At 37.4% G+C, this 27,289-nt stretch overlaps 2 protein-coding genes and 2 non-coding genes across 12 annotated transcripts in view; 1 reads left to right on the top strand and 3 right to left on the bottom strand.

Moving 5' to 3' along the window:
- Nucleotides 1-532: 532 nt before the first annotated feature.
- Nucleotides 533-22,821, bottom strand: LOC136848688 (armadillo repeat-containing protein 6). Of its 6 annotated transcripts, none has more exons than XM_067121169.1 (11): nucleotides 22,483-22,609; nucleotides 21,689-21,838; nucleotides 17,732-17,853; nucleotides 15,742-15,981; nucleotides 15,063-15,218; nucleotides 7,358-7,474; nucleotides 6,847-6,988; nucleotides 4,950-5,095; nucleotides 4,543-4,662; nucleotides 3,054-3,203; nucleotides 533-2,061 (listed from the first exon to the last, which is right to left on the bottom strand). In XM_067121169.1, the coding sequence occupies exons 2-11, from the start codon at nucleotides 21,720-21,722 to the stop codon at nucleotides 1,846-1,848; spliced, it is 1,443 nt and encodes a 480-aa protein (XP_066977270.1). In that variant the 5' UTR covers nucleotides 21,723-21,838; nucleotides 22,483-22,609; the 3' UTR covers nucleotides 533-1,845. The 6 variants fall into 6 exon arrangements, with proteins under 6 accessions (XP_066977270.1, XP_066977269.1, XP_066977273.1 ...); XM_067121168.1 differs by having other exon boundaries at nucleotides 6,847-6,984; nucleotides 7,354-7,474; nucleotides 22,483-22,601; XM_067121172.1 differs by lacking the exon at nucleotides 21,689-21,838 and having other exon boundaries at nucleotides 22,483-22,821.
- LOC136848884 (5S ribosomal RNA) lies at nucleotides 11,171-11,289 on the bottom strand. Its single transcript, XR_010856172.1, has one exon. It is a non-coding gene; the product is annotated as a 5S ribosomal RNA (ribosomal RNA).
- On the bottom strand, nucleotides 12,782-12,885 carry LOC136848880 (U6 spliceosomal RNA). The gene has a single exon (XR_010856169.1). It is a non-coding gene; the product is annotated as a U6 spliceosomal RNA (small nuclear RNA).
- A 3,000-nt stretch (nucleotides 22,822-25,821) lies between the features above and the next one.
- Nucleotides 25,822-27,289, top strand: part of LOC136848695 (dnaJ homolog subfamily C member 17) — a 38,676-nt gene continuing 37,208 nt past the window's right edge. For 3 of the 4 annotated variants that reach the window (XM_067121202.1, XM_067121203.1, XM_067121204.1), the window contains exon 1: nucleotides 25,870-26,088. In XM_067121202.1, the coding sequence (XP_066977303.1) occupies nucleotides 26,005-26,088 (84 nt within the window). In that variant the 5' untranslated portion in view covers nucleotides 25,870-26,004. Of the gene's footprint in view, nucleotides 26,089-27,289 lie in introns of all 4 variants that reach the window. The other variant, XM_067121201.1, reaches the window with a different exon arrangement.

The following is a 27,289-nucleotide window of genomic DNA, read 5'->3' as shown; positions in this document are numbered from 1 at the left end:
TCCCAGTCAACTTATCCTGGGTTCAGCTGTTCGATTTATCTGATCCAAATCACAGTAGAGAAATAAGCAATGGATTTGTGGTTAAATAAGTGTTTTTTTTTTTAAACCAGTGAATTTCTTTATTACAAATCCCATTACTTATAGCTGGAGCTTCCTCCTCGCAGGCCCTCATTTTCTCGGTGAATATTACAGATTACAGACCACAAAAAGTAACATTGAACTACATGGGACTCACTGGATCTGTTGGTGCAAGTGTAGAGCCACACATTTTAGCTACTGCTTGTATTTAAAAAAAAGTTTTTTTGAAAGAATAGCAAAAACTGGGCAAATTATAGACTATTATAGGACTCAGAAACTAAACATTTTTTGGAACTATTTCTCTGAAAATTTTTCTTGCCATCATCAAGGTACTAAAAAACAAAAAATATATTTATACATCTCCCAAACTGACAGATAGTAGGAGAGGACCTAGTTTGCAACATACATCCAAAGGCTTCAGTGAGGTACACTGATTTAAGTAAAAACCATTAAATATTAGTGAAAATTTATTCTTTATGAAGAATTAGTTAAATACTGTTACAGTACATCAAGTAAAGCTATATGTATAATAATCTTCCTATTATGAGAAACCATAACAGAAAAGTATAAAATTAGCAAAATAAGTAACTGCTTCATTCAGCTTGTACACTAATGTTGTGACCCTAGTTTGTTATAAATCAGTCAGTTGGTGTTTAAGGGTGTAACATGTGTAACTCCACACAACCAAAGTAGTTTCAGAAAAGATATATCTCAGATGGTAAAAGCTACCTTTTTTGTGTCTATCTACTACAGTACTACAGTCTTACAAAATATCATAACTACAGTGGAAATGTAATGAAAATAATGTAGGTGAGGAAAACTCATCTGAAATACCTTTCTATCCAACAGGACCCAATAGCTTTAAATTAGCACAAAAAGCACATTCCCCAGCACTATTTTAAACTTCAGGCAAATATTAGTTGCAGTCATGTAAACCAGATAACCACTAACTGCAAGGAATATACTTTCCCCAATATTTTCCAAAAATTCATTCACACAGATACCGAGAAAGCTCAGTATGTAAGATTTGAACTTTAATGAATTAGCTTACAAGGCCCAGGAATTTACTCTTTGAATAGTATTATTGTAAATGAAAAACAAATGTTTATAACATAAAAGGATTAATGAGATAACTGTCTTGAAAGTTTCACTTACCGGTATGTAGAAAAATAATTAATGTGAATCTTCTAAATACAGTATGTAAGAATAGAAATCATTAAAACGTTACATCTTTTACGAACAATTATTTTTCAATACTCATGTACTGATCAGTTCTCAGACAGGTAATTCTCTCACAAAATTCACCAAAGTAATTTTGGCAAGACATCTGAATACCAGTAATTACCAAAATTCCCCGAATTAAAATTTAGCTTTTGGCAATTTAAATATTAAGCCTTTATACTGAGGAAAATATTTTTTACAATACTACTTGCAACTGGAACATGCACATCAAGGCATAACCTTGACTACTGAGGACTGAGTTGAATTACTGAAGTTAATTTCTTTAAACCAACCTTACTCCATACAACACTAATGTACAGTATTAAGAGTTTGGGTAATGCTGTGATTCTTTACAGTATCTTTCAATTGATAAGATATTATCAATTAAACTGATCCAGCAAATGCCAGTTACAAACTTTTGGTTTTGCTTTCTAAAGAGATTAATGGACATGCAACCCCTTGCAATCACTGGTTATCTATTTTATGCTTGTCACCTGGTGATGGAACAAATAAAAGAATTTTGCAAAAACTGTTTGTTACAACCCTCTATCGGTGGATTTCATGGCCTGTGCCCTTCCATTGCTCTTGCAACTTTACGTCAGTACCCAAGTCTCTAAGAGCAGCCTGAGCAACATCTTTCATGGGCTGGCCATGTATTTCAACAGCCTGTTTTATTAGATTCTCTGCACCTATTTCTAAAAAGTGCTGCTGGTTCTCTGGAACACGGGCAACCATGTTACGGATGGCCATACAACCAAGTTTCTGTGGAAGATGAAATGCTTCATTAATAATGAAAAGAAGGAAAATATTTTTACTGTATTTTGGTTTGTAATTACTAAATTACTTGGTGGTTACTCTTTACAGTAAAACCTTTAAAGTGCTTCCCTAGAAGGTGAAGAATATTTTGTATAAATTACCCCATAACATTCCTTTTTACTTGAAAATTTGCTTCATAAGCTTCAAACATGTTTCATTATTACTACAGTATTATTTTCAATTTAACCAGAGGTTCAAACACGATGCAAATATTATTATTACTATTACTATACTATTATAGTTTAATCTTTACTATAATTTTGTTATTAAACACAACATTTGTGCCTAGACTTTTAGGCTAGCCTGAGGGATTTGCTCTTAAATGAGAATTGAAAACTGACACAAGACAGATAAAGAAGTTGAACAGCTAAAGGATAGGAAACCAGAGGGAGCGGATGACATATAAAAAGCAGAAAGATCTCTGACTGTGTAGCATGCAAAGCACATTGTAAGCAGTATTTCTCTGAAGGAATAAGATAGTCATGAAAGCGTACTGTTTACTACCACGAATAATTCAAGAGTGGCAACATGAACTTTTGCAGCACAAGAATGAGATTCAGTCTAAATAAATCCTAACAAGAAATGCTACAAGACCAAGCAACACATAAAAAGGAAATACAAAGGAAAGAACATAGGAAATTTCTTAAGGGAAGCAAAATGAAGGTCATACTTCATGTCAGTACAGAAATCCAGTTAGTCTGCAATATATTGCAATGTCATGGTAAGGGCCCCATGACAGTTCAAAGGACAAGTGCTTTAATATTTGCAATTCAAATATTTGAAGAAATGTTACTTCCTCATCTAATTACTTTATCTAAAAATTTAATTGTTACGGACATGCTATGTATATCATAAAAAAAATGATGAACCTAGAACAATCACAAAAATAATCTTGCTCTATAATTCAATTAAACGTTTTATAACAGTTGTGAACATACCTGTAGCTGCTTTTCCTGTGTGTGAATTTTCATTGCTTGTATTACAGCATCTGCAGCACCAGTCTGCACTAATGACTTGGCATGGGCAGGAACTCTCAGAGCAAGCATAGACAAAGCACTGATCCCAGCTTCACATAATCCAGGAACAGTCTGAAAGAAATGTCAAAAACAGTTTTTACTATTCAATGTTAGCCATTCTGTACAACAATTTTGTAACAAAAACACTTCTGAAATATAAGAATAATGTACACTTACAACTAGATGGGTAAAATACCAAGATTTTGTAACACGAAGCTAGTTTCTCCATAGAAAGCCATCAATCATACAAATGTCCACATTCATAGTCCTCACTTGTCCCCAGACTCAACAGTCTAGTTTTTAGTAGCCGGAGAAAAAATTACAGTCTCAACCAGATTTCTCACTTTCATGTAGTCCCAAAATGAGGCTATGGGCTGGCTTTTGCATAAAAACTTGAGAACATTGTCCAAGGACAAAAAGTGGCAACATAACCTTCAAATACCTGACATGAAAAAAAGAATTTTTGGAATGAAAAATGAACTTATATGATTCTACTATGGGCATCACAGATGAAACTCAAAGACCTAGATATGTTTGGATAAGAACTATCAGATGGGAGACTGGAAATGAGTGGCAACTTGTGGAAGATAAGAGCACAGGAAAGACATGGAAGGGAGAGCTTCATAGATTCCCTTTGCATCACAAACACTGGAGGTGATAATAATGAAGATGATTACTAGTACCAGAGTCTCTCCAATACTCAGGGTATTGTTCTTTGGTTCATTTTCATAGTAAATAGAAAGTAAAAAAAATTAATTGACACTAGCTAAGTATGCATGTGAGAGATGAAAGTCAAAAAGCTCTCAATTTATTCACATTTAAGTCAAACAATGCTCTAATATAAAAAATAAAAGTGTTGAAAGATCTTTATGTAATCTGAATGTACAGACAGAAAGGACAACCTGCAGGAAGTCCTACTAAATATCTAACACATTTTGTATCCCTCGTTGATACATCACGAACAATTCACACCCCTTCTTGGTAATTTTACAAAGTTCTTTGCTTTTAGCAGATGTAAAGCTTATATAAAATACTGTATTAAGGTTTGTGTTTGTACAAAAAGACACTACAAAATAACTGAAAAAAATAATTTAAAAAATCATAATACAGTACTGCAAAGTAAAATAAGGATACTGTGCATTAATGTTTGGTAAGTGCAGTTGTCTGGAAGAAGGCTGCTACAGTCAAAATAATTTGACAAGCCAATCGTTACCTAATGAGATTATATAAACGAACAGACAATGTGAAAATTTAACACAAAAAGTTCTAGTCTTTCATTCAGAAAAAATAGCTGTGATATTTACTTTCATTTGAAAATAACTGTCATGTGCTCTGTACACTAATAACTCCTTCAGATGAAAATTGTTTCATTTACAGGCTTAAGACCACTAACCTGATGTTCATCACTAACCTGATGTTTATCAAGCGCTGCTATGATTAGTGAGGGTGCACCAGTCCTCATGGCCTCAACCTTTACTTTATCATTGCCAACCATATTTTTCAACAGCAACATTGCCTGTTTGTTAAGTACCTGTTGAAGGAATTGTACCAATTAGAATTATTAAGCACAGTGAGCACTGATATAAAAGATGGTCAATATTGCTAAATATTATTTTCTACATATCAGAAATATACTACAGTGCTTGGTTATTGACACTGAACGAGTCTCTTTACTCCTAAGTTAAATTTTGGCTATTTATAAATGAAGTGCATGTCACTAATTTCTGCTTAATATCCAAGATATCTTAGAAGTTGTTTAATGTTAGAAAGATGTACACAGCATATTAAAATCAATACATTTGACAGTAATTATCATACCGCGTGGTCAGGGAAGGACACCAAAACATCATTGATAACAACCAAGGCACCTTTGTCGACGGCAAGTTGACAGTATTCTGCTCTCACACACAGTTTACCTACAGTAGATAACAACTCGCTTGCTGTGTCACTTTCATTCAGATAATCTGAGAACAAAGCAATTGAACTTTTCATTACATCCAAAATCTGTCATTTTATTATGCAGTTAAGATAATCCTAACAAATTAATGGTCTCTAAAACATATACAATCTGATGTAAAACCAGAAATTAAAGGCTAAAACTAAATCAAGTGGTTTTCAAAAGGTAATAAGTAAAACATAAAAGGTCCACAAAAGGACTCCTCCAGAGACACCAGAGAATTTTTCAGACATGTTTCTTTTTCATCCTTCAGAGAAGGTTTGTTTAATAACAAACCTGTAACTATAAGTTACAGGTTTGGTATTAAACAAATATACATATGCACATCTAGTTTAATGATCCCAATTATCAATGCTATAAATACTGTAGTTGCCACAATGACTTCTCTATTTCTAATATTTATGGATATACTTTCTACTCAATATCTCAAATCCAAAAAAGGAAATAAAAGAAAAGTCCCCTCCTTACAAGATTCAAACTCATGTTTGTGAAATGACTGAGGCTTGTGCTCAGTAGTTAGACCATTAAACAAAAGGGAAATACATAAACACAAGTGCTTAATAGCTGTACGTCAACACAAAAAACTGTACACAGAACAAACATAAATTCCAAATAACTTGTCTGATAAGTGTATTAAGATAATAGTCACATATATGCACGCTCTTAATAACAATGCTGAATATTACTTAAACTGTACAAGCTTAAAGCAATATTACAACTTTATAAGATTGAAGATAACTTATTAAAACAATGGCAAGATAAAATGAGGACAGTCACAAAACAGTAATTAGTATATACTTAACTATAACTATCTAAGGAAATAAGCAAGGAACTTTTAGCAATTCACATAAAGCTTTTAATTGCAATCATTTTACCCATCAGTATGAGTTAATTTTTCTGCTCAGCAAGTCATTATAGCTTAAGTGAAAGTGTACTTTGATAGGTTTGTAATTTATAACAACATACTTTTACTAGTTTATCAAACTAATAGTCATCAATAATCATCTACCGAAATTTATGAGTTAATATAATGACTCAAAGTTAGCACAAAGAACCCATTCTTGTAAAGAAAATATTAAATTACCACTTAATACTTACTAAAAATATAACAAACTTTTAAGGGATATGGAGTGACCTATTACTGTACTTGTCATCTAAAACTGGGACATTCCAGTAATGATGAACTGCATTCTTGACATTCAAAAGCTTAGTAATACAGGGTAGATGTTAAATACTTTGGTAAAAAGAAAGACAAGAAAAAATTATTTCAGAGGGTATGCAGCTCTGGTTGCTTTTTCATTTCACTTCTCATTTCATTTCTCAGTTCTGAGAATTTTTAAGCAATAAGTCTAGAGGTAGATTAGGTTTTCTAGTAAAGGAATATTATACAGGTTTTTTTGGAAAAACTCCCTAGTCTCTTATTGCAAACAATATTGCTGCCAGATCCACCATAAAAACAGAAGCATTTCTAGACAACAAGAACCAACCTATTTTAACAGGAAATTTGGCAGCCAATCCTGCACCAGAATATGACTGGAGCCATCAGTATAGATTAAACACTGTGGACCTTTGTGCATCAAAAGCTTGACTGAGTATTGCCTGGGGTGTTCAAAGATGTATGCAATCTTTTTTTTTTTAGAACAACAGTACAGATAAATGCAGGGTGTATCAAATTTCATCAATGTTATGGAAATCTTCAAAGCCTTGTAGTTTCTTAATTTACTAAATATATTAAAAATACACATTTCAAAAGCTTACCTTTCAAAATTTCTAGGCAGATTGTAATAAGGTCATGATCTTCAACTAATACCCTGGCATGTTCATGAGCTTTGCTAAACTCTTGTCGGATGTCATCATCCAAAGTAAATGCTCTTATAGCTTTACAAGCTGCTCTCACTACCTAAAAAAAAAAAAAAGACCAAGAACAAGTTTTACAAGTTGCTCTCATTACCCAAAAATCAAGAGACCAGAAATAAATTATATTTGTAACTCGTACTATTTGAAAGTACACAAAAACCAAGGACAAATTACATGTGATTTAAGCCATTACCAAATATTACAGAAAAATACAAACTCCTAAGATAAGTTTTTATTGAGCTCATAAGATAAGTTTTTAAGATCAAAAGGATATATTTTACATTACTGAAATGAGTATACTTGGCATTTACAATGTTACCTAAGCAATGCCAAATATATTGTTAATAATTTCCATGATATCTGTAAAACTTTTACTTTGACCAAAAAAACTCCATAATATTATAGCACTTGCCCTAGAACATGATTTTTGTGCTTGAAGTAATGCCGCAAGAGACTCCAGTGAGCCAGCTGTTACCATATTCTGTCGGTTGTCTTCATGTTTCAAGCAACATTCAGTTGACCAACGAGCCTGAAAGGGACATCTCATTACAGATTTTTAATGATATAATGTTAATTGGTTTGATCAAGGGTAACTCATCAAAAATATAAATGCATATATAACTCTCTACAAAGTATTATACTTACCTCACAGATACTAAGTGCTGCATTTTCCAAGTACAGTACAGATACTGGAAACTGCTAAATGTAATGGTAACAATGCACCAGAAAGAGACTTCCAATGACATGCTATCAACCCTGTCATTAAGATTTTGAGTTGTAAGCTGTTTTTTGTGGCAGGCTATGTTTGTGTTGACCCTGTGGTGGATTTTGACAATAAAACTGGAATTTTAGTCTACTGTACTAGCTTGTCATGTGTACAGAACATGTATACAGTAATCCCCCCAAAACATATTTTGCAACATACTTTGTGGTATATAAGAACAGTTTGTTCCTTGTTATTAATATCCAGAAGATGTATGATTTAAAACCAACAGAATTACAATTATCATATTCAGTTTCCACACTCTTTAGATTTTCTTGGCATCCCCTTGGGGTCCCAGGTGGGTTTCAGGGATTTTGAGGCGATTTTTTTTTATTTATCTATAAACTTTTTTCACTGAGAAATGGACAGCAGCCATCTTTGACACCTTCTGGCAATTAATGATGGGGATGTGCTTTCTAATACGACTCAGTGGTCCCATTAAAAAAATGATATTTTAATGATAAAATAAAGTTTGTTCATACTTACCTGGCAGATATATATATAGCTGTATTCTCCGAAGGTCCGACAGAATTTCAAAATTCGCGGCACACGCAGTGGCCGGTCAGGTGGTTAGTACCCATTCCCGCCGCTGGGAGGCGGGTATCAGGAACCATTCCCATTTTCTATTCAGATTTTCTAACGCCACTGTCTCCTGAGGGGAGGAGGGAGGGCAATATAAATATATATATCTGCCAGGTAAGTATGAACAAACTTTATTTTATCATTAAAATATCATTTTGTTCATGAGACTTACCTGCCAGATATATATATAGCTGAATACCACCTTTGGAGGGGGTAGAGACAGCCAAGAATTAGGAAAAACCAATTATTGGTAAAATTATTTTGGTTCCTTATCTGACAGCGTAGCTGACTGAGTGGTTACTGTCACTCTAGTCTGCTTCTGCTTTACTAGAGACCCCAGCGAGGTAGTGACCTATATAGCTGGCAACTTCTAGATGATCTGTCAACGGGGCGTGACCACAATGTGACTAGATCATAGTCCATACAAAGAGGACAAAAGAGCATTACTAACCACCTAACCAACACCTAAAGCGTTAGTTTGCAAAGGATTGGGAAGACTGCCTCCAGTAGTCGACCCAACAACCACAAAAACACAATTAAAAAGGGGATAGGATCAGAGTTACCCCTGTCCCCAAGGTTGCTGAAGCAGCAATGTATGGTCCCAGCGAAAAGCAATTTTCGTATGCTACCTAAACATCTTGCCAAGAGTGTGAGGCAAACACCGAATTGATTTCGCCAAAATGTGGCACTAAAAATGTCACCGAGTACCATATTTTTCTTGAACGCCATGGAGGTAGCAACTGCCCTCACCTCGTGAGCGTTAACTCTCAACAACTTGAAGTTGGAGTCGTCACAACTAGAGTGTGCGTCCTTAATGACGTCCCTAATGAAGAATGCCAGTGCATTCTTCGACATAGGTTTAACTGGTTGCCTCACAGAACACAATAAAACATCCAATGGACCACGAGTGTCCTGTGTTCTTTTAAGGTAGTACTGAGAGCTCTAACTGGACATAGAACTCCCTCAGGTTCCTGTCCAATAAGGTCTGCTAAACCTTTAATTTCAAAGTGTCTAGGCCAAGGGTTAGAAGACCTATCATTCTTAGCCAAGAACTTAGGGCTTAAAGAATAGACAGCATTGTGTTCCTTGAAGCCCACATGGCGGCCTCGAACTTCTCTCACTCTCTTCGCCACAGGAATGCCGTTTTGAGTAACATCCTTAAGAGATGCAGAGCGGAGAGGCTCAAAAGGACTAAACATCAAAAACTTGAGCATTACGTCCAAGTTCCAAGCAGGGGAAATCAGCTGAGGAACCTTGGACGTCTTGAAAGAGCTCGTAAGATCTTGGAGGTCCTTATTGTCAGACAAAGCTAATCCTCTGTGTCTGAATACAATCGAAAGCATGCTCCGATAACACTTGATAGTCGGAACTGCTATATCGAGTTTTTCTCTTAAGTAAAGGAGAAAATCCGCAACCTGGCTCACAGTGATAGAGGAAGAGGAAAAGCCCTTCTTTCTACACCAACCTTTGAAGGTTGCTCACTTCGCTAGATATATCCTTTAGATGAAGAACTTCTGGCTCTAGCGATGGCCCGTGCCACCTGGCCAGAAAAACCCCTTCGCTCTGACCAAGTTTCGATAGTCTGAAAGCAGTCAGGTTCAGAGCGGGAGATTCAAAGATATCTCGTGAAGTGGGTTTGTATGAGCAGGTCTGCTCTCATAGGAAGGGTCCTCGGAACGTCTACCAACCAGAAGAGAAACTCCGAGAACCAGTGGTTCAAGGCCAAAACGTGGGGATGAGAGTCATCCTCGTCCCTTGTGAGGCCGCGAACTTGCGTATGACTTCTCCCAGAATTTAGAACGGGAAAAGGCGTAAACATCTATTCCCGTCAATCCCAGGGAAGAGCAACTATCGCAACTGCCCCAGGGTCGAGTACAGATGAGCTTTATAGAGGGAGCCTCGCTGTTCTTGAGGTCGTGAAAATATCCACAAGATGGCGACCCCAAAATTTCCAAAAATCTTGGCAAACCTCCTGATGAAGGGTCCATTCCTTCGGCAGGAGTTGATGGCGCCAACAGAGCAGGTCTGCTCGAACATTTTCGACCCCTGCAACAAAATTTGTGAGAATCGAAATGTTGCGAGCATAGGCTCAAAGAATAATCTCTCTTGCAAGGCTGAACAGGGAACAAGTAGTATTGTCCGAGTTTGCTAGAACTACACGATTGCAAACTTGGACCTCGAAGAATTGGCGAGCTAAAAGATAGCCGCCAAATCTTTGAAGTCGATGTGCCAGGACACCTGTTCCTCTCTCCAGGTTCCTAACACTTCCTCTCCCTCTAGTGTTGCCCCCCAACCTGTTGACGACCCGTCGGAAAAACAACACTAGGTTGGGGTTCAGAAGCTTGAGGGAGATCCCTTTCTGCAATTCCGTTGGATCGAGCCACCACCACAGATTCTCTTTATATAAGGAAGAATTCTCAATTCCTCTTTCAAGTCTTCCTTGCTTTGTCAGTTCTCCAACAAAAAACTGAAGAGGCCTGAGATGCAGACTCCCAGAAAACAAACTTCTCCAGCGAGGAAATGGTCCCCAGCAGACTCATTGCTTCCTTCACCTAGCATGTTTCCTTTTCCAAGAAGGCCGAAACTTTTTCGTACATAGAAGTTGCCGTTCTTGCGACGGAGACGCTATAAAAGCCGCTGAATAGATCTGAATTCCCAGACACAATGGACAGTGAGGGGATCAGCTGCGACTTCTCCACAGACCAGAAGTCCCAGGGACTTCACGAGTTGCAGAGTCAACTGAAGGTCCTCCAGATACCTTCGCCGACGACGCCGAATCAACCAGTCGTCCAAGTAGAGTGAGATCCTGACGTGCGACAGATGCAACTGCATCGCAACGTTTTTCATGAGACGTGTAAACACCCTCGGAGCAAAATGTGACGCCAACAGCATCTGGTGTTCCCAGGCGGTCAACCATCCAAGTACTGACCAGACCCAACGTTGCTTAACTTCGCTGATCGGACGAGAAGCGGTGTTTTCAACGTGGTATGGCCGTTGTGCAGAGTCCAAAGCAGAGAGCCCTGAACTGGAACGTCTAGTCCCCCAAGACAACCTGAGATACTTCACCGAACGTGGATGAATTGGGGCGTGAAGATAAGTATCTTGGAGATCCAAAGATACCAACCAATCCCCGGGATGAAGGGCTCCTAGTATTGACTGCGAGGTCTCCATCTTGAACTTTTCCTTCCGGACCAAGTTGTTCGACCTGTTGACGTCCAAGACGGGTCTCCAGCCTACTGAAAGTTTCGGGACTAGAAACAATCTGTAGTAAAATCCCGGGAACACCGAGTCAAGATCTGTTCCACTGCTCTCCGCTCGAACATCTGTTCGAACAGGTCAAACAATTTTCTGTTTGACAGGAAGGCAGTTGGGAAACAAAAAACAAAAGAGGAGACAGGAAGGGAATCAAGTAACCTCTCTCTAACAGTAGGAGGGACCAAACGTCTGCCCCTCACTCTTTCCAGGCTTGTGCAAAATGAAGCCTGGTTGCAAAGGGAGTCTTTAGATGAAGGGAGTCACTTGCTACCTCTCTTGGAAGTGACATTCCTTCGGGAAAAAAACTCTCTCTCGTGGTGCGGGTCTCGTGTTGCTTCCCATGGAAGCCCCTTTGTTATGCAAACATTTAGCTTTCGTTTACTTTTTGTATCTGAGAACGGTGCAAGCGTTATGAAGGAGATGCAGTTTGAATGTCGATAACTTTAGTTTTGAGAAAAACGATATTTTTTGCTTCTCTGTGTATTTATTTGCTTGCCGTTACACAGTTTGATGTTTTTATGACATAATGAAAAGCCAAAAAATAGACCTGCAAAATAATATAACTTCGCTAAATGAAGCTAAATGAAGCGAGTGTCAAAACACGGCTGAGGATGGCCAGCGCGACGTTTTACTTAGTCAAGCTCTGAGCTGCTACTGACGGCACTGACTGCCCTGCGGCATTCCTGTCTTTCCCTGATGCGTACTATGTCCACAGGGTTGCCATAGATCGCATTAGATATTATTTCATAGCTAAAAGGAAATTGCCACCGATATACTGACAATATCATTACATTATATGAAAAATGTAATTTGACTATGATAGGTTACTGTTTTGTTTATAACTTCTAACTGTGGCGAACTTTTAAATAAAACTTTCTGAGAAGATAGTCAGGATATGTATGATGCCATATATAAAATATCCCAGAAAATTTTATTTCCGATTTTTTCGTCAAACGCTCCCCTTAAGACAAAGACAACTGCGAAGGTGGAGAGAGAGGAGCCGACGGTTGAAAAGTCTCAGGAAACAGATCCTTAAGAAAAAAGCCAGAGTCTGATAATCAGAGGAAGAAGAAGACGAAAGAAGTTTCTCTTCATACAAAGGCTGTGACGAAAGAGGATGTTCTTCCGCAGCTGGTGGGTCTTGAGTGAGTGGTGAAAGTAGTTCCGATTCGCCGATACGTAAGCGGAACTCCCGCGAACGAAGAAGTCGCCAACTAGAGTACGATAGTAAACATAAAAAATGTGGAACGCTTCACGATTAGCGTGTCATCCTTGCGCAAGAGCCATGCTAATCTTCTCTGTATCGTTCCAATTAGTATATGTACTGCCGAAGCAAGTACTGGCTAAATTAAGAAGGACATCAGATGTTGAAGCGGGTAGTTGTGCGACATGATGAACAACTGGAGCGGTGTCAACACAAGACTTGAAGCTATACGGGCGAAGCGAGCGCGAGCGTCATGGCGTGACGCCGCGAGAGGCTCCGTGGCAAGTACTAGAAGAGAGTCACAGCGTGGCGCGCGCGTCATGGCTGGCGCGCGCCGAGCGCCAAGGTGAGGAGCGTGAAGCGTGAGAAGCGCCACGAAGAGCAAGACGCGCTCCTGGCGCGACACAAGAAAAAGGCCAACACCTCAACTCGGGGAAGACGAATAGGAAGCCACTAAACACTCTCTCTAGACGACAGACGCTCTGTATCGTTCCCGAAGCGGGAGACGAAGGTGAAAGTCTGTACCTCTTAACAGGCAGATTCGAATCTTGAAAGGTTCATGAGAGCATCCAGCTGTTGTTGCAAACCCAACAAAATCTTATGCGTTGGAGAAGCCACTCTCTCGGAAGAAGGGCTGAACCTGAGAGAAGGAAAGGGGCGAGAGACGTATACTTCCTTCCACAGGGGAAGAAGCTCTAGCCCTTGCCTTAGCGCGACAGGGGGGTCGAGTAGAGTGATCATTCGAAAAACACTTTATTCTCTTCTGCAGAGGAATATCCACGCAATTTTCGGGGAAGAGTACAAACGTCTAGAGGAAGAGGACGTGAAGCGTCCTCTCCTCTAAGCTTCTCTTAAGAGGGCGAGAGTCCAACCGAGAGCTCCAACCCCGAGGCGGGGAGGACGTGTCGGAGGACGAGAAGCAATCCTTCAGGATGCGTGCCTGAGCACGATCCCTGGCAGCCTGGGTAGCGTCATCAGGACCTGCCGAAGGGACGCCAGATCGGTGGGAAGCCCCCCGTAACCCTCATGCGACTTTCGACATGCCCCCTCCCTGGTCCTGGGAGTTCGACAGAGGTCCAGGCCTAGAGGCATTATAGGGCCGATCTGACGCCCCCTCCACAACACTAGGGGCACTAGCACTAACACTATGCGTTTGAATTGCATTCACTTTAGTTTCAAGAGCACGCATTGACTCCACACGAGAGCCAGGGAATTACCTTCTGCAGCAACAAACTACAGGGTTAGTAATAAATTTACTACAGGGTTACTAGTAGGAGAAAACCCTGACTGTCCAACTAAGGATGCACTGTAGGAGGAAGATTTCCTCAGCCTATCACGCTCCAATTAAAGCATATAGGCTTCATATATCTTCCACTCACCCTCAGACAATCCCACACATTCATTACCGATTATCATAGAGCATTGAACACCCTTACATATCATACATAAAGAGTGAGGAACTATCAAAGTCTTCGATAGCCTCACCTTACATTCACCCAAGCTACAGACTCGATAGCTAGAGGTAAGACATCTTAATTATAAGAAAAGTCAAAAGCAAAATCAAAAACGGTCCACAAAGAGCGTATGCCAAGTCACAGATCCAGTCGAATACCAAAAAAACAACCAAAATACTTAAGTGACAACAAATTTCGAAATCCAAAAGGCGGAGGAACTGACAACAAGTGTTGACAGTCCGGCGACAGAGAAAATCTGAATAGAAAATGGGAATGGTTCCTGATACCCGCCTCCCAGCGGCGGGAATGGGTACTAACCACCTGACCGGCCACTGCGTGTGCCGCGAATTTTGAAATTCTGTCGGACCTTCGGAGAATACAGCTATATATATATCTGGCAGGTAAGTCTCATGAACAAACTTTATGATAATACAGAAATAATTTTCTATCTTCAACAGAAAATAAAAATACAGTACAAGTAAGGATGTTGATATTACCAACATGAGTCACGATCATCAAAATTCCTCAAACTAATTATAGTATTTACATGAAATAAAATGAAAAAAGGTTCAAATAAGGACTTGGGCCTGATGGGAATTCAAGCAGGGCGTGTACACATAAACACTGAAAATCTCATTACACATCATATTCCATTACGAGAAAAGCTGATATGTTACATGTGACAATAATGATATGTAATTTATAAAATAATCATAAAAATTATGGCACTGGCCATTACTAGAAGACCTGATTACAGATAAGATTAGTATAGGTATTTTGAATCTTGCTAAACTGGAAATTCTACATACTGTACATGAAAATAACTCATATCACCGCAGGTCTGTAAACAATACTTTACCAAATACTCTGCAACAGCAGGCTCATTTGTTCTTGACTTCCAGTCATTAATGAGCTGAAGCATCAACTGTGTTCCCTCTGGAGTCAAAATATCAGGATTTGTTTCCGTCAAAGCAACCATCGCCTTCAAGGTCTGCTCTAGCAGTTCTGGATCATCCTGAAGATATTAAGTGTTATGACAATATGAACATACTGTATGCTTAATAGTAAGTCTTGCAAAAGTTCTATAAATTATTATGCTATACACATATATCTAAATACAATGCTCATCCCTAAATGTGTTAAACATTTCCAAAGCCTCATCCCAAACCACTGTGTTCAGAACTTGAAAAAGTCTTAATTTGTAAGTAAAATAAAACATCATCAATGGTTCCAAAACCTATTCAGGGGTTTAGTGATAATGCTGTGCCATCCATATTACAAATACTACTCACTACAGTCTTTACACTGTACATAAGCTGAAACAAACACATAATATATAAAGCACCTAAAACTAATGATAACCAGAAACTTTTTTCCTCATTGTTTATTCTCAAGTGTAGGAATCATTTTAGGAATACCTATTATACAAATGAAAATAAGATAAACTCTGAAATTACTCAAATAATGTAAGGTGTGCCAAAGTTATTTTTAAACTCAAACATTTAAATAGCTATACACCTGGAACAAAAAACACATACCTGGACTTTCTTCATAAGAGAAAGTAGTGTATCATATCCATTATGCTGATTAACAAGGATTCTGTGAGCCACTGAAAGTTTGCACTGAGCTCTAACAGTGGCTAGAGGCTCTTGAAGTTTGCTTCCAGATGGTAATTCTAGTTCTGAGCGGATTTCTTCTAATGCTTTTACAACAGCATGCACAACGCTTTTTTTATCTTCACTAAGCGTGAAGTTTTTTACTACATCTGTTCGAACATCCTAGAAAGATATAGTAATAAAAATAACATTTAAAGTAAAATAATATTGTTGGTGAATATTAAACAATTGGAATAAATTGTCTTGGATTGTAAATCTGATAGCTGATTCACTGTCTTAAATGGGAAAACTGAAATATCTTTACCATCCTTTAACCTCTGCAAGGAATTATATTGTAGATATTACTATTGCCAAGATGCTCCTTCCAAAGTTTAACTGGTCTGAGGTCCAAGACCAGCTTATGCTCACATATTCATAATTACCATACAAAAATTTTCTCTTATTCTTCTGGAAAGATTCCATGAGACAGTTTTATATCTGATGACTGTCCTGTCATTTAAAACCATCCATTCTCCTGACTCTAACTTAAGATTCTTCTGTCAACACATCAAATCCTGAGGAAGTGCACAGCTTATGAAACAAGTACTATATTTAACTTCACTGACTCAAAACCAAACAGAGCTCCTCAAGGCAGGATGATATAAATGCCTAGACATCTGAATACAAACTTTCATGTACATAGGACTGTTAACACTGTCCTCTTCCAAGGCAACATGATGTCCTTGATAGTGGTATGTTCTTAAATCAGCAGATTTACCAACATACAACCAGCTTTTGCTTCATCAGTCACGTAGAGCTGCCATTTGTGGTCTCAGTGACCTTAATCACATATTTGTATGTCTTGTAGATAGAAGAAGCAGAGTGGATAAATGTGACTGTTCAACCCACTGGTATGTAGCATTTACTCTCTTCATTCTTTGTCATGTCCTTGGCCTGTGATCACAGGTACAAGAAACACCCACTTTGTTTCAAAAGTTTAGAAAAGCTAATTCACTTTGCTTCAACCTTTCTCTGTTACAATCATTGTCTAATCTAATGCCCCTTTTCTTACTTGGAAAGTGTATGAATAATCAGCAAATATTTACAGGGTGTCTTGATGGCTTCCTCTACATAATGTGGCTTATTACTATGCATTAGTTATTTGAATTTCAACTTTCTCCTTGCATAAGCGCATAATTCAGTTATTCAATTTATATCCCTAAAGTGTTTTATATACTGTAGCTAATATATTTAAGCTTGTTTTTACACTAATTAGTGAATTACAGTAGTTGGATGACAGTCAGCATTAAGTTACCTCCTTTGTTGTAGGCAAAGTTCTGAAGTTAGTATTTGTTACTTAAACTAACTTTCAAGATTTTGTATTAAAAGGTACCTGAGTGATTTCAATATTCTCATCACTTATTAACTTGTACATCAGCAACAACCACAGCTAACTAATATTTTTGTACACCATCCTGACTTTATATCTATAAGTACTTGAAATATCTATACAATCATAATCACACGCAACTCAATATCACCCATGATGTGCTGATAATAATATATAAATCAGATGAATACTGGAAGAGCTATTCCTCAAAACAAGTTAGGCTGGTGCTCATACTTTCAGTCACTTGTCTCCCCAGTTTTTAAAGCTATTAATCTGTGAAATTAATTAAATAATCATATGAGAGAATCAGTCTTCAGTGCAATCCATTGCAAACATTCTTATGAGTGCTTTAATTAAAACTTGAGTGATATAGCACACTAATTAATGTAGAAATTATTCCATGACACAATGACCCAAAAATTACAATATGCCCTACAAACAGAAGTTAATAAGTACACTATTACAGTATAATTTTATGACTAAACAGATTACTGTACACTACTATGATGTAATCTGAAATGAGGAAAGATTCATAATACATACCATAGCAGAAAATTCACTTTCAGCCTCTCTAATTGCTTCTTCTAATGACATATCAAATTCTACCACATTTTCTAAAACTGCAGCATCAAATGTTTCTTGAGATATTACCCTCACCATCTTGTCTGCAAATATAAAAAACATTACCAATACAGTACCAATGATGGTTGTCAGATTAAATTAAATTAAGATTGAAGATGATGCCAAGAATTAAAAAAAAAAAAGTTAAAATACATATGTTACAAAGCATAACATCTGATAAAAGAATTTATAAAAACATGTTTGACTTTCCTTTCCGAAGAAATTAAAGTCAAAGAGTTCCTGAAAAATACATTACATGATATAGGTACCTGAGGATTACAAGAAAGTTTTCATAATCTGCATGAACAAATTTTGGTAGAAGCTAAGGAGATAACATTCAGTGAATGAAAACATCACATGATTAGCTGATTAAAAAAAAAAAAAATCACATGAAGGGGAATCCTGTCCTTATATACTGTATTAGTATCATCCACCTTACTTGCCATTAAGAAAGGACTAGGGCTAAACTGTAAAAATTAACTAGAAATGCTCCCTTTAAACTCCTTTTCAGCAGATTGATATGTCAAGTCTGTAACTCATATGGCTGCTTAAAACATGACAAATCACCAAAAAATTAACAAATACCACAAATAATAATATAAATTTAGGAGCAGACAAGTCAGGAACTGGTATCAAATCCACAGCACCATATTCAAACAAGTGAAAATACAATGAAATAAAGTATGACTTTTTTTATATGAAAATAAACAACAATTCCAAACTTTTGTATACACTGTAAAAGGTTTGACAAAAGTTACTCAAACTTTATGAAGATAAGTCATTTTTGGATAGAGATAGATAGAGCAAGGAAACACCACAATTCCACAGACAGAGCAAGGAAACACCACAATTCCACTCATTACTGTACTCGGAACATGTAGCCCACACGGCAGCCATAGCACAACTCAGTATCAGGTGGTAAAAACGGCAGGTAAGCATTATGTTATAGAAAACAATGCACCTGCATTATATGTTCCTTAAACTTAAGAAAAAGAACATCCAAGAAGTTATGGAACTCATCCAAAACATATGTGCGCTTAGAAAACTGACAGATTTCTTTTGTTTATCAGTTAAATAAACTAAATTTAAAACACTTTACATTTTTCATAAACAGGCAAACCAGAACCTTTTACATTGGAATACTGTATTCCCAGCTCAACCTGGAAATTATTGTTGAAGCTTGGTAACAAAGCATTTAATGTTGGCAGGCAGAAGAGGGCAACCCATCACTTTTTCCTTTAGCAAAACTATATAGGGTTGGTTGGTGTTCAATTATGATAAAAGTCTCCGAGTTGTATATCAGAAATAAATACAAATCGTCTTTAAAATCTGGTATTTTCTCATGAGAATACAAACCAAAATTGACTGGCCCTATTCTGAAAACTTGAAGCAAGAGTTGACATACATGGTAAAGGAGTCAAAAGGGAGTTTAAATTATGCATTTCCTAGACTCCATAGTCCAGGAAAAAGCATATTTACACTTTGAATCAACACCAAGTAAACATCCATCCCAGACTGTTTCAGCAAATCAGTTCAGATTCCTTCTCAAAAACAGGGATGAAACCATAATGAAAAGCAGAGTCAGTACTGAAAGGAATAGGTTCCTAAATACTTCTACTGTATTACCCTCTCACAATGCATCATCCCTTCTTCCCCTCTACTTTCCAAGTTTGAGGCTCAAAAAGTGAGATGAGGACCTGGTAAGAAACCATGAAGCCTAGGGGTGAAGGGGTCTTTGGCTGTAGGAGGAAAGGCTCACAAGAAATCCCAGAGGATAGCCCCAGGGAGAAAACTCTCAACAGTCCTCCCCTTAAGAACAAGAAGGAAGAACACAGGATGGGCAAAAACAGAACCCAACTTGCTCCTCTAGAGAAGTTAACATATGACCACTCTGTTTCTGTAGTAATCAAAACAAAAGTCTTATTATAAAAACAGTGTATAAACACTTCCTATCACTGTGAACCGGAAACTTCATACTTTATAGGTATTATAAAAGATATAGGGTGTTGCTAGAAAACAAAGTAGATCAGGATCACAGTTCTATTTTCCCTGACATACTGAACAACCAATAATCACAAACAATAAAGGTATAAGATCAAGCCTCACAACCCAGTCAAGAACCATGACCACACAGCCAACAATGGCTGAAGCAAAAAGTAAAAGTTACCAAAAGTGAGAGGGCAGTGCCACACCGATCACCTGTCTGCCACCAAGCTTCAACAACCATTTCCAGCTCACACCTGAAATACCCCTGCATAACAGGTGATGGTTTGTACTATATTCTCATATGAACAAATGCAAGTCATTATTTGCTTGCCCTGCACACTCCATAAGGGAAAAATGCCAAAATCATCACATTTATCAGAGTAGTTCCAAAATAGGTGTCTACTGTAATGCCTAGCATAGCCTAAGCTGGCCAAGAATTGAGGATATTATTTTACAAGTTACTCATACTGAGTGATATAATTTGTCATATTTTTCTTATTGTCTCAATTGCAACAACTGTTCTTCTAAGTGGCTTTCACCACAAATGCAATCACTGAGATAATGGTACTATGCAGAAGTATGCAGCGATACTTATCACTTTTTATTTTCATGATTTTTTTGTAATTACCATATTTACAATATTTTTTAGCCAATGTCAAGGGGAATCATGAGCAGTGCTACAGGTTACACTAGGTTAACAGAAGGCTGGGTTAGGATTTGTTGATTAAGATGTACAATTCACTGGGTATTCCTTTCAATTTGTTCTAAAAGCATGTTCTTGTTTTAAAAAGTTGATGGACTCCAACATCAAAATAAAACAATATAAAAATGTAACCAATCAACCTGACCTAATAGCTGAATTATTGAGGTAGTCAGAGTATTTTCCAGAAATACCCAGAAACCATGTTTGCTACCAAATTTCCTCCTTAATCATAAATATATCAATACTATAGGATTGGGGTACAGAACTAATAGGAATCTAGAACCAAACAAGAGATCAGTTTGCTTATTATCTGTCATACATTTTGGATTCATTCTGAGTACTGACCAGCCATTTCACTATTTTAAAAGGCCTTTTAATCACTGGAACAAATATTTTCATGGTTATGAGGCTTCATACTAAGCTTACAAGCCATTATTTACATACATCTCAGCATTTTTTATGTGATCCTACTCATAGTCAGTCCTGCATTATTTTTGGGTTGGCAGGGATGAGATCTTTACCCCTAAATTGCTTATTTCTGCCAGATATTATCAATCACTTTAGCTTCGTTATAATCTAACAGCAACACAGAATTTTAAAGTGAAAGTCTCTTCTGATTGCCTAGTTGTAATTTATAATGAGTCTCTTCTGATCACCTAGTTGTAATTATGACTAAGATAGACAGATAGCAGCAATATAAATAACAATGGGGTTTTCTGTACAGCATATAATCAAGGCCACCGAAAATAGATCTATTTTTCGGTGGTCTTGGTATAATGCTATATGAGCCGCAGCCCATGAAACCTTCAGCCATGGCCCAGTGGTGTCCCGTCCTATAGCGTTGCCAAATGCACAATCATGGCTAATTTTAACCTTGAATAAAATAAAAACTATTGAGGCTAGAGGGCTGCAATTTTGTACGTTTGATGACTGGAGGGTGGATGATCAACATACCAATTTGCAGCCCTCTGGCCTGAGTAGTTTTTAAGATCTGAGGGCAGACAGAAAAAGTGCGGACAGACGGACAAAGCCATCTCTAGTTTTCTTTTACAGAAAAATAAAAATTGAAAAATTCCATACATGTAATCAATTTGGCAGCATATGGCTCATGGCCTTTAAACAAAAATACGTTATAGTTTCTATTTCACAACAATAGCCTATCTTAGTAACTATATTAGTAACGTATTGACCTTGTGTTCTCGGGGACCAGCGTTCGCTTCCCATCAAGGAGCGGATAGTGAGACTGTCTATTGGATGGTTACTGCCATGAGTGACGACATGGTGGGGGGTTGGGGTTACCCGGCTGACGTCCGCCCGAGAGGCAACAGCATGTGGGAGGGCTGAAACCAACAACTTTAACTTTATATAATTGCTACAGATGTCAAAGGCTATAAAAGTTGGTGCAGTGCAGCTCACAAGTGAGAAGGAAATTACAAATGCTAAATGGTGTCAGTAATTAGGTTATGGGTACCTGGTATGAATTTATAAAATATATGAGGGCATTTTTTTCTCTGGTAATTACCAGCTGTTATTAAAAAGGCCATTTTTACTGGTATAAAGCAGCTTAGCCAGTTTTTATGACCGAAGTAGTGTAACATGATGCTAAAATTTTGTTACCTCATGTGACGGAGGTTAAGCTTTTATTACATTGAAGGCTGAAACACGGCTAACTGACAAAGGTCAACCTGCCCTTTGTTCTTGCCAGGCAACAGCAAATGCATTCAAATGGACTGTAGCCGTAACAAGAGAAGCATTGATGAATGGGAACAGATTCTAAATTAAGCCAGTATGTCCTGCCTTCACGAAAGCTCAGTCTAAACAATGGGATACCATAGAAAGAGTTTAGGACTTTTGGCCCTGGCTTCGGGAAGGATGCACACACGAACCTACCATGAGTACGAATCGTCTTGGTGTCAAAACATTTTTGCAAGACAAAGGAAGTAAAACAAAGTTTAAATGAGAGAAACAAAGCTTACATGCTCACCTCTCGTGCTGAACGATGACTTGACTGACACAAAAACGCTCTAGCTTTTCAGGATGAGTAACCAAGTGAGTCACCTCAATGTAGGGGTGGAAAGTTGCACCACCTGCCCAAAAACGGAAACTTAACTTTCGTTCGATTTCTTGGTCAAGTTTTAAATTATTTGTTTGGTCTTTAAACTAACTTATACGCTAAATAAAAGCATGCTTGAAAGTTAATTGCGTAAATATTTTTAATTTTATTTTTATTTATTTTTTTCCTGCTTGCAATGAATAATGGTACGTTATTAAATACATGAGCAGACAAATCGAAAGGAGTATAGTTCGAACACCATCTGTCATTGATTGTAAACAAACCTTCTTCACGTCAAACTTTACAGGAGTTTATTGACACTGATCTCCGAGAACCGTTAAAGGCGTACTGTTATTCACGTTTTATTAATATATATTACTTTTAGCAGCACATTTTTTCATGGCTTAACTATAACAATTAAGTAGCATCACTTAATGAATGTTGCATGAAACATTTGTTTAGGAAAAATACCAAATAAAACTTTCGGAGTGTGTATTAAAGTCTTGTTTTACACTTTTGCAAAAATACAACTGGATTACAGTGCAGCGAAGACTGCTAAAAACCAAAGTCTATCTGTTCTGGTCAGTCCATTGTAATAATTCCATAAATTAGAACATTAGCACAAACTCGTCTCGGTACAAATGCAATATTATATAATGGCTTTGCTCCTCTTCTATGGAGCCCGTCTTGGTGTGTTCCGTTTCCCCAGAATACGGTTTTAGTCATGTAGCCTATCTCAAGAAGTATCTCAGGACATGCATACTTAGTCCTCTGAGGCATATTAATCCATTAAACATTATTAATTTTTATTGTATGTGAACTAGACTTATTTTTTTTAATTGCGTAGCCTGTTTGGTGATGGTTGAATCTCGCCTTCAATTACAGCTTCATAGAGAATCTTACTGTAGACACAACTTGTCTATAGTCTCTTGATTCAACATGCCTGCAGGCCATGAATAAACCTTAATAGTGACTATCAAGATCTGTGGGTATCAGGTTTAAATGATGTAAAATAATTGGTAAGTTAACCAGATTTTACCGTAAAAACTTAATTGAATGATTGCAACTTGAATTATTGGTTTGGGAAATATAGAATTTTTATTTCCAGTTTCAGTGGTATCTGCAATATACAGAAAAAAGAACCGGGCAAAATTCAGCTTTTCATAGCTATTATATCTTTCCTATCTATTTTTTCCTCTTCGTCTTATTCCCCATTTCCTTCTTTCTCTCCACCCCCCCCCCCCTTTTGTCTTCCTGTTTTCTTTGTCATTCTACATTCCTTACTTATCTTCCATATTTTACTTCCCCTTTCTTTTCTGCAGCTAATCATCTTTATTTCTCACCTTTTCTTCCCCTTGATCTTCCTTTACCCCCTTCTGTCTCTATTTTCTTTCTCATTTCTCATGTTTTCTTTTTATCTTTTTATCCTTCTCCTCTGATCCTTAGTCTTTCTCTTCGTTCTCCGTCTCACTAACCTTTCTCCTATACTTTCTCACTTGCTAATCCCTTTCCCGCCCCCATCTTGATCCTCGTCATTCATCTCCTCCCGTCTTTCCTCATCTTTCTGCTTCTTTTCCCGCCTTGTTTCTTTTTTTTTTCCATTTCTCCATCTTGGATGTTTTCCCCATTTCTTCCTCTTATTTTCCTCTTCTTTTCCCTTTTTCCTTGTCGTTTCATTTTCCCTTCATGTTTCTTCTTCCTCCAGATTCTTTTCTTCCTCTCTTCCATTGCTTCCTGCCTTTATCTTTCTTCCATCTCTTCAGTTTCCTACTTCCTTTTAATATCTCCTCAATTTCTTTTTACTTCTCCTCTTTCTCCTTACCATTTCTGATCTCCCCTCCTTATTTTATTTCTCCTCATTTCTTCTCTTTCTCCACATCTATTTCCTTCCATTTCTGTTCTATTCTTCCCCTCCTCTCTCCACCATCTCTTTTTTTCTTCCTCTAACTCTTTTGTTGTCTTGGCTTTCATTACTTCTAATCTTCCTATGTCACATTCTTCCACTCATTCTCCTTTTCTTTCCCAACCTTTCGATTTTTTAGTTCTTTCCAACTCCCTTTCTTCCTTATTTTCCTTTTTTACTCTTAATTCCTACATCCTCTTTTTCCTCTTCTCTTTCCTTCCTCTATTCCTCACTTCCCTTTCTTTCTCTTTCTCCTTTCATTCTTCTCCTCCTTCTCCTCCTCCTCCTCCTCCTCCTCTTATTCGTTAATGTTTGCAAATGGAGATAGTGGGGAGAAAATGCAGGGACTAGTAAGAGAATTTGGAAGTTTTGCAAGAAGAGAACACAGGGTAAATATAAGTATGTGAGCGAGAGTATTTTTATGCGGATAAATGAACCGCAGAAGAGGGAGCAAAGAATGTTAGTATAAATGGTAGAAGATTGGAAATAACTGATTCGTACGAGGATTTTGGGGAAATATGATGGATGATTATAAGACGAGAGAAGAAAAATTACAGAATAGGCAGGGCGAGAAAGGTGTGTGCAGGACCTAGAGACTTGAATTGTTTGGGAAGTAACGGCTAAAAAGAAAAGCTGGTTGAAGCTGCCGAGATGAACAGTTTTGTAGTATATGCAGCATATGGACAAGAAAGTTGGGAATACATAAATGCAGTCAAAATGTTAGCGCATGTGAAAGCGTGGTCCAGAGAATTTTGAGATGGCTTGGTCTTGTGGAAAGAATGAACAATAGTAGGTTGGTGAGAAGAATATTTATTTCAGAAAGGGTGAAAAAGAAGAGCTAGAAGAGGAAGAATAAATAGCATGAAATATGGGTTTATAAAGGAGTCACTGTAATATCCAGGGAACATGAGTGTGCATCCAACATAGGGGTGAATTGTGTCGTAAGGACACAGGAATAATAAAAGAGAGAAGTATCAAGCGCTTTCATATCATTTCAACACATTTTCAAGGTACAATAATTGCACCTTGAAAGTGTATTGTCTTAGCTGAATTTATTGTCACATAAGTGATTATATATATATATATATATATATATATATATATATATATATATATATATATATATATATATGTGTGTGTGTGTGTGTGTGTGTGTGTGTGTGTGTGTGTGTGTGTATACATATATGTGTGTTTATTATATACATATAAATAAATAATGTTTCTGTGTAACTTATGAGCCGCACGGTATGAAGTAAAAAAAATAATAGTTATTGTGTAGTCTTTTTTAAACGTGTACATAAGAATTATAGTTTGTTTATTGTGAAGTACAATATCATATTAGTAGGAAATCGCTCACGTCGAGTATCATTCATGAAGTGTCATAGAGAACGATCCATCGTAAACAAAACGTTCGTTAGACTTACCTCACTGCCTATGATCTCTGGCCCAGTGACATTTGTTGCATGTGAAGTGTCTCAACGCTTGAGTCTTTCAACAGTTTTTCACTTTAATTCAGCAGACTGATATTTAATTTAACCCAACAGAGCACAATGTCTCAAAAGATCGAGCAAGACCTTACGAAGCTCGACTTCTACGAAATTTTAGATCTGAAAACTGACGCTGGCGAAAAAGAGGTAGGGTAGGCTATGACAGCCAAGCGTAGATGTAGCCTATTTTTCCCATCAAATTTTATGCTTAGTTAGTATGAATTAGGATGTAAAAACTCTTCATACACACACCGCATGATTTGTATATGCGTGGGGTAGCTGGTAGGTACAGCCTAGGCCCGGCCTACAGTAGGCTTATAGCTTACGTTTATTTCACGTCCAGTAGGCCAAACCTGCGAGGATCATAGGCAATATCTTGTCAGGGCCCTCGTTTCATGTTTCTTGCACTTATGACCATTGTTTTGGGTGTAAGCCAAGCTTTTCTTTTTAACCTCACCCCTTAGGCTTACGCCTGTGGGCTATCCAGCAGTTAGCTAATGGGTGACTGTAATGAGAAATCATGGTTTTTGGTTAGGGGTAGGCTATTGGAGAAAACAAAACAAGTGTACTGCACTAACAGGAATGGTAAATTTTTACCTCAGTACCATAACCACTCTCATGGGCACTAGGCTATAGTTAATATTATCCTCATGGGAATAAATGGTAAAACATAAACTAAAGATTTTGGGCCATATATCTCAGTAATAGTAAATTTACCATAGCTTTTAGTATGAGTTTTGTAGTAGGTGTACTAAGGAAGTGAAAGATCACAACATAAAAACTCCATTTGTAAGTTGTTGTATTAAAGTCAAACAGTATAATAGGAGGTGCAGAAATGCATAAATCACATGATGAGCAGTTGAAAAAATATGCATGCATGTCTTTAGGCTTATTAGTATTAACCACCAAATAATGTTGCTAAACAGTTATGCACAAGTCAGGGGCCAAGTCAGGACATGGAGTCCTAGGTTAAGGTTAGGTTGAGGGAATATAGGTTAGGATGTGTCCTTGTTGAAATTGTTCTTTGATCAGCTTTTAAGCTGGCTACAATCCTCGGAAATAGTGTTTGCAACACTTCTGCACTTTTACCTTTAAGCTATTGTGCATAATAAAACAGCATTATCAGTGTAGTCCAAGTCTGTCAAGTTTCCATAGTTACTCAGATCTTAACTGTATAATCACTAGTTAAAACATAATTTAAGGGACTCGCCAATGCCATAAGACCCCATTATATAGTAGGGGAGCATTGCTGCTTTATGATTGAAGGGATTTGATTCAAATTTTTTACCACTTATTAAACAACTAATACTGAAAATACAAGCCTAAGGAAATCACAAAATTTGACCTC

Source organism: Macrobrachium rosenbergii, chromosome 19 (genome assembly GCF_040412425.1).
Source record: "Macrobrachium rosenbergii isolate ZJJX-2024 chromosome 19, ASM4041242v1, whole genome shotgun sequence".
NCBI lineage: Eukaryota > Metazoa > Arthropoda > Malacostraca > Decapoda > Palaemonidae > Macrobrachium > Macrobrachium rosenbergii.
This window is presented reverse-complemented; position numbering and strand designations above follow the sequence as displayed.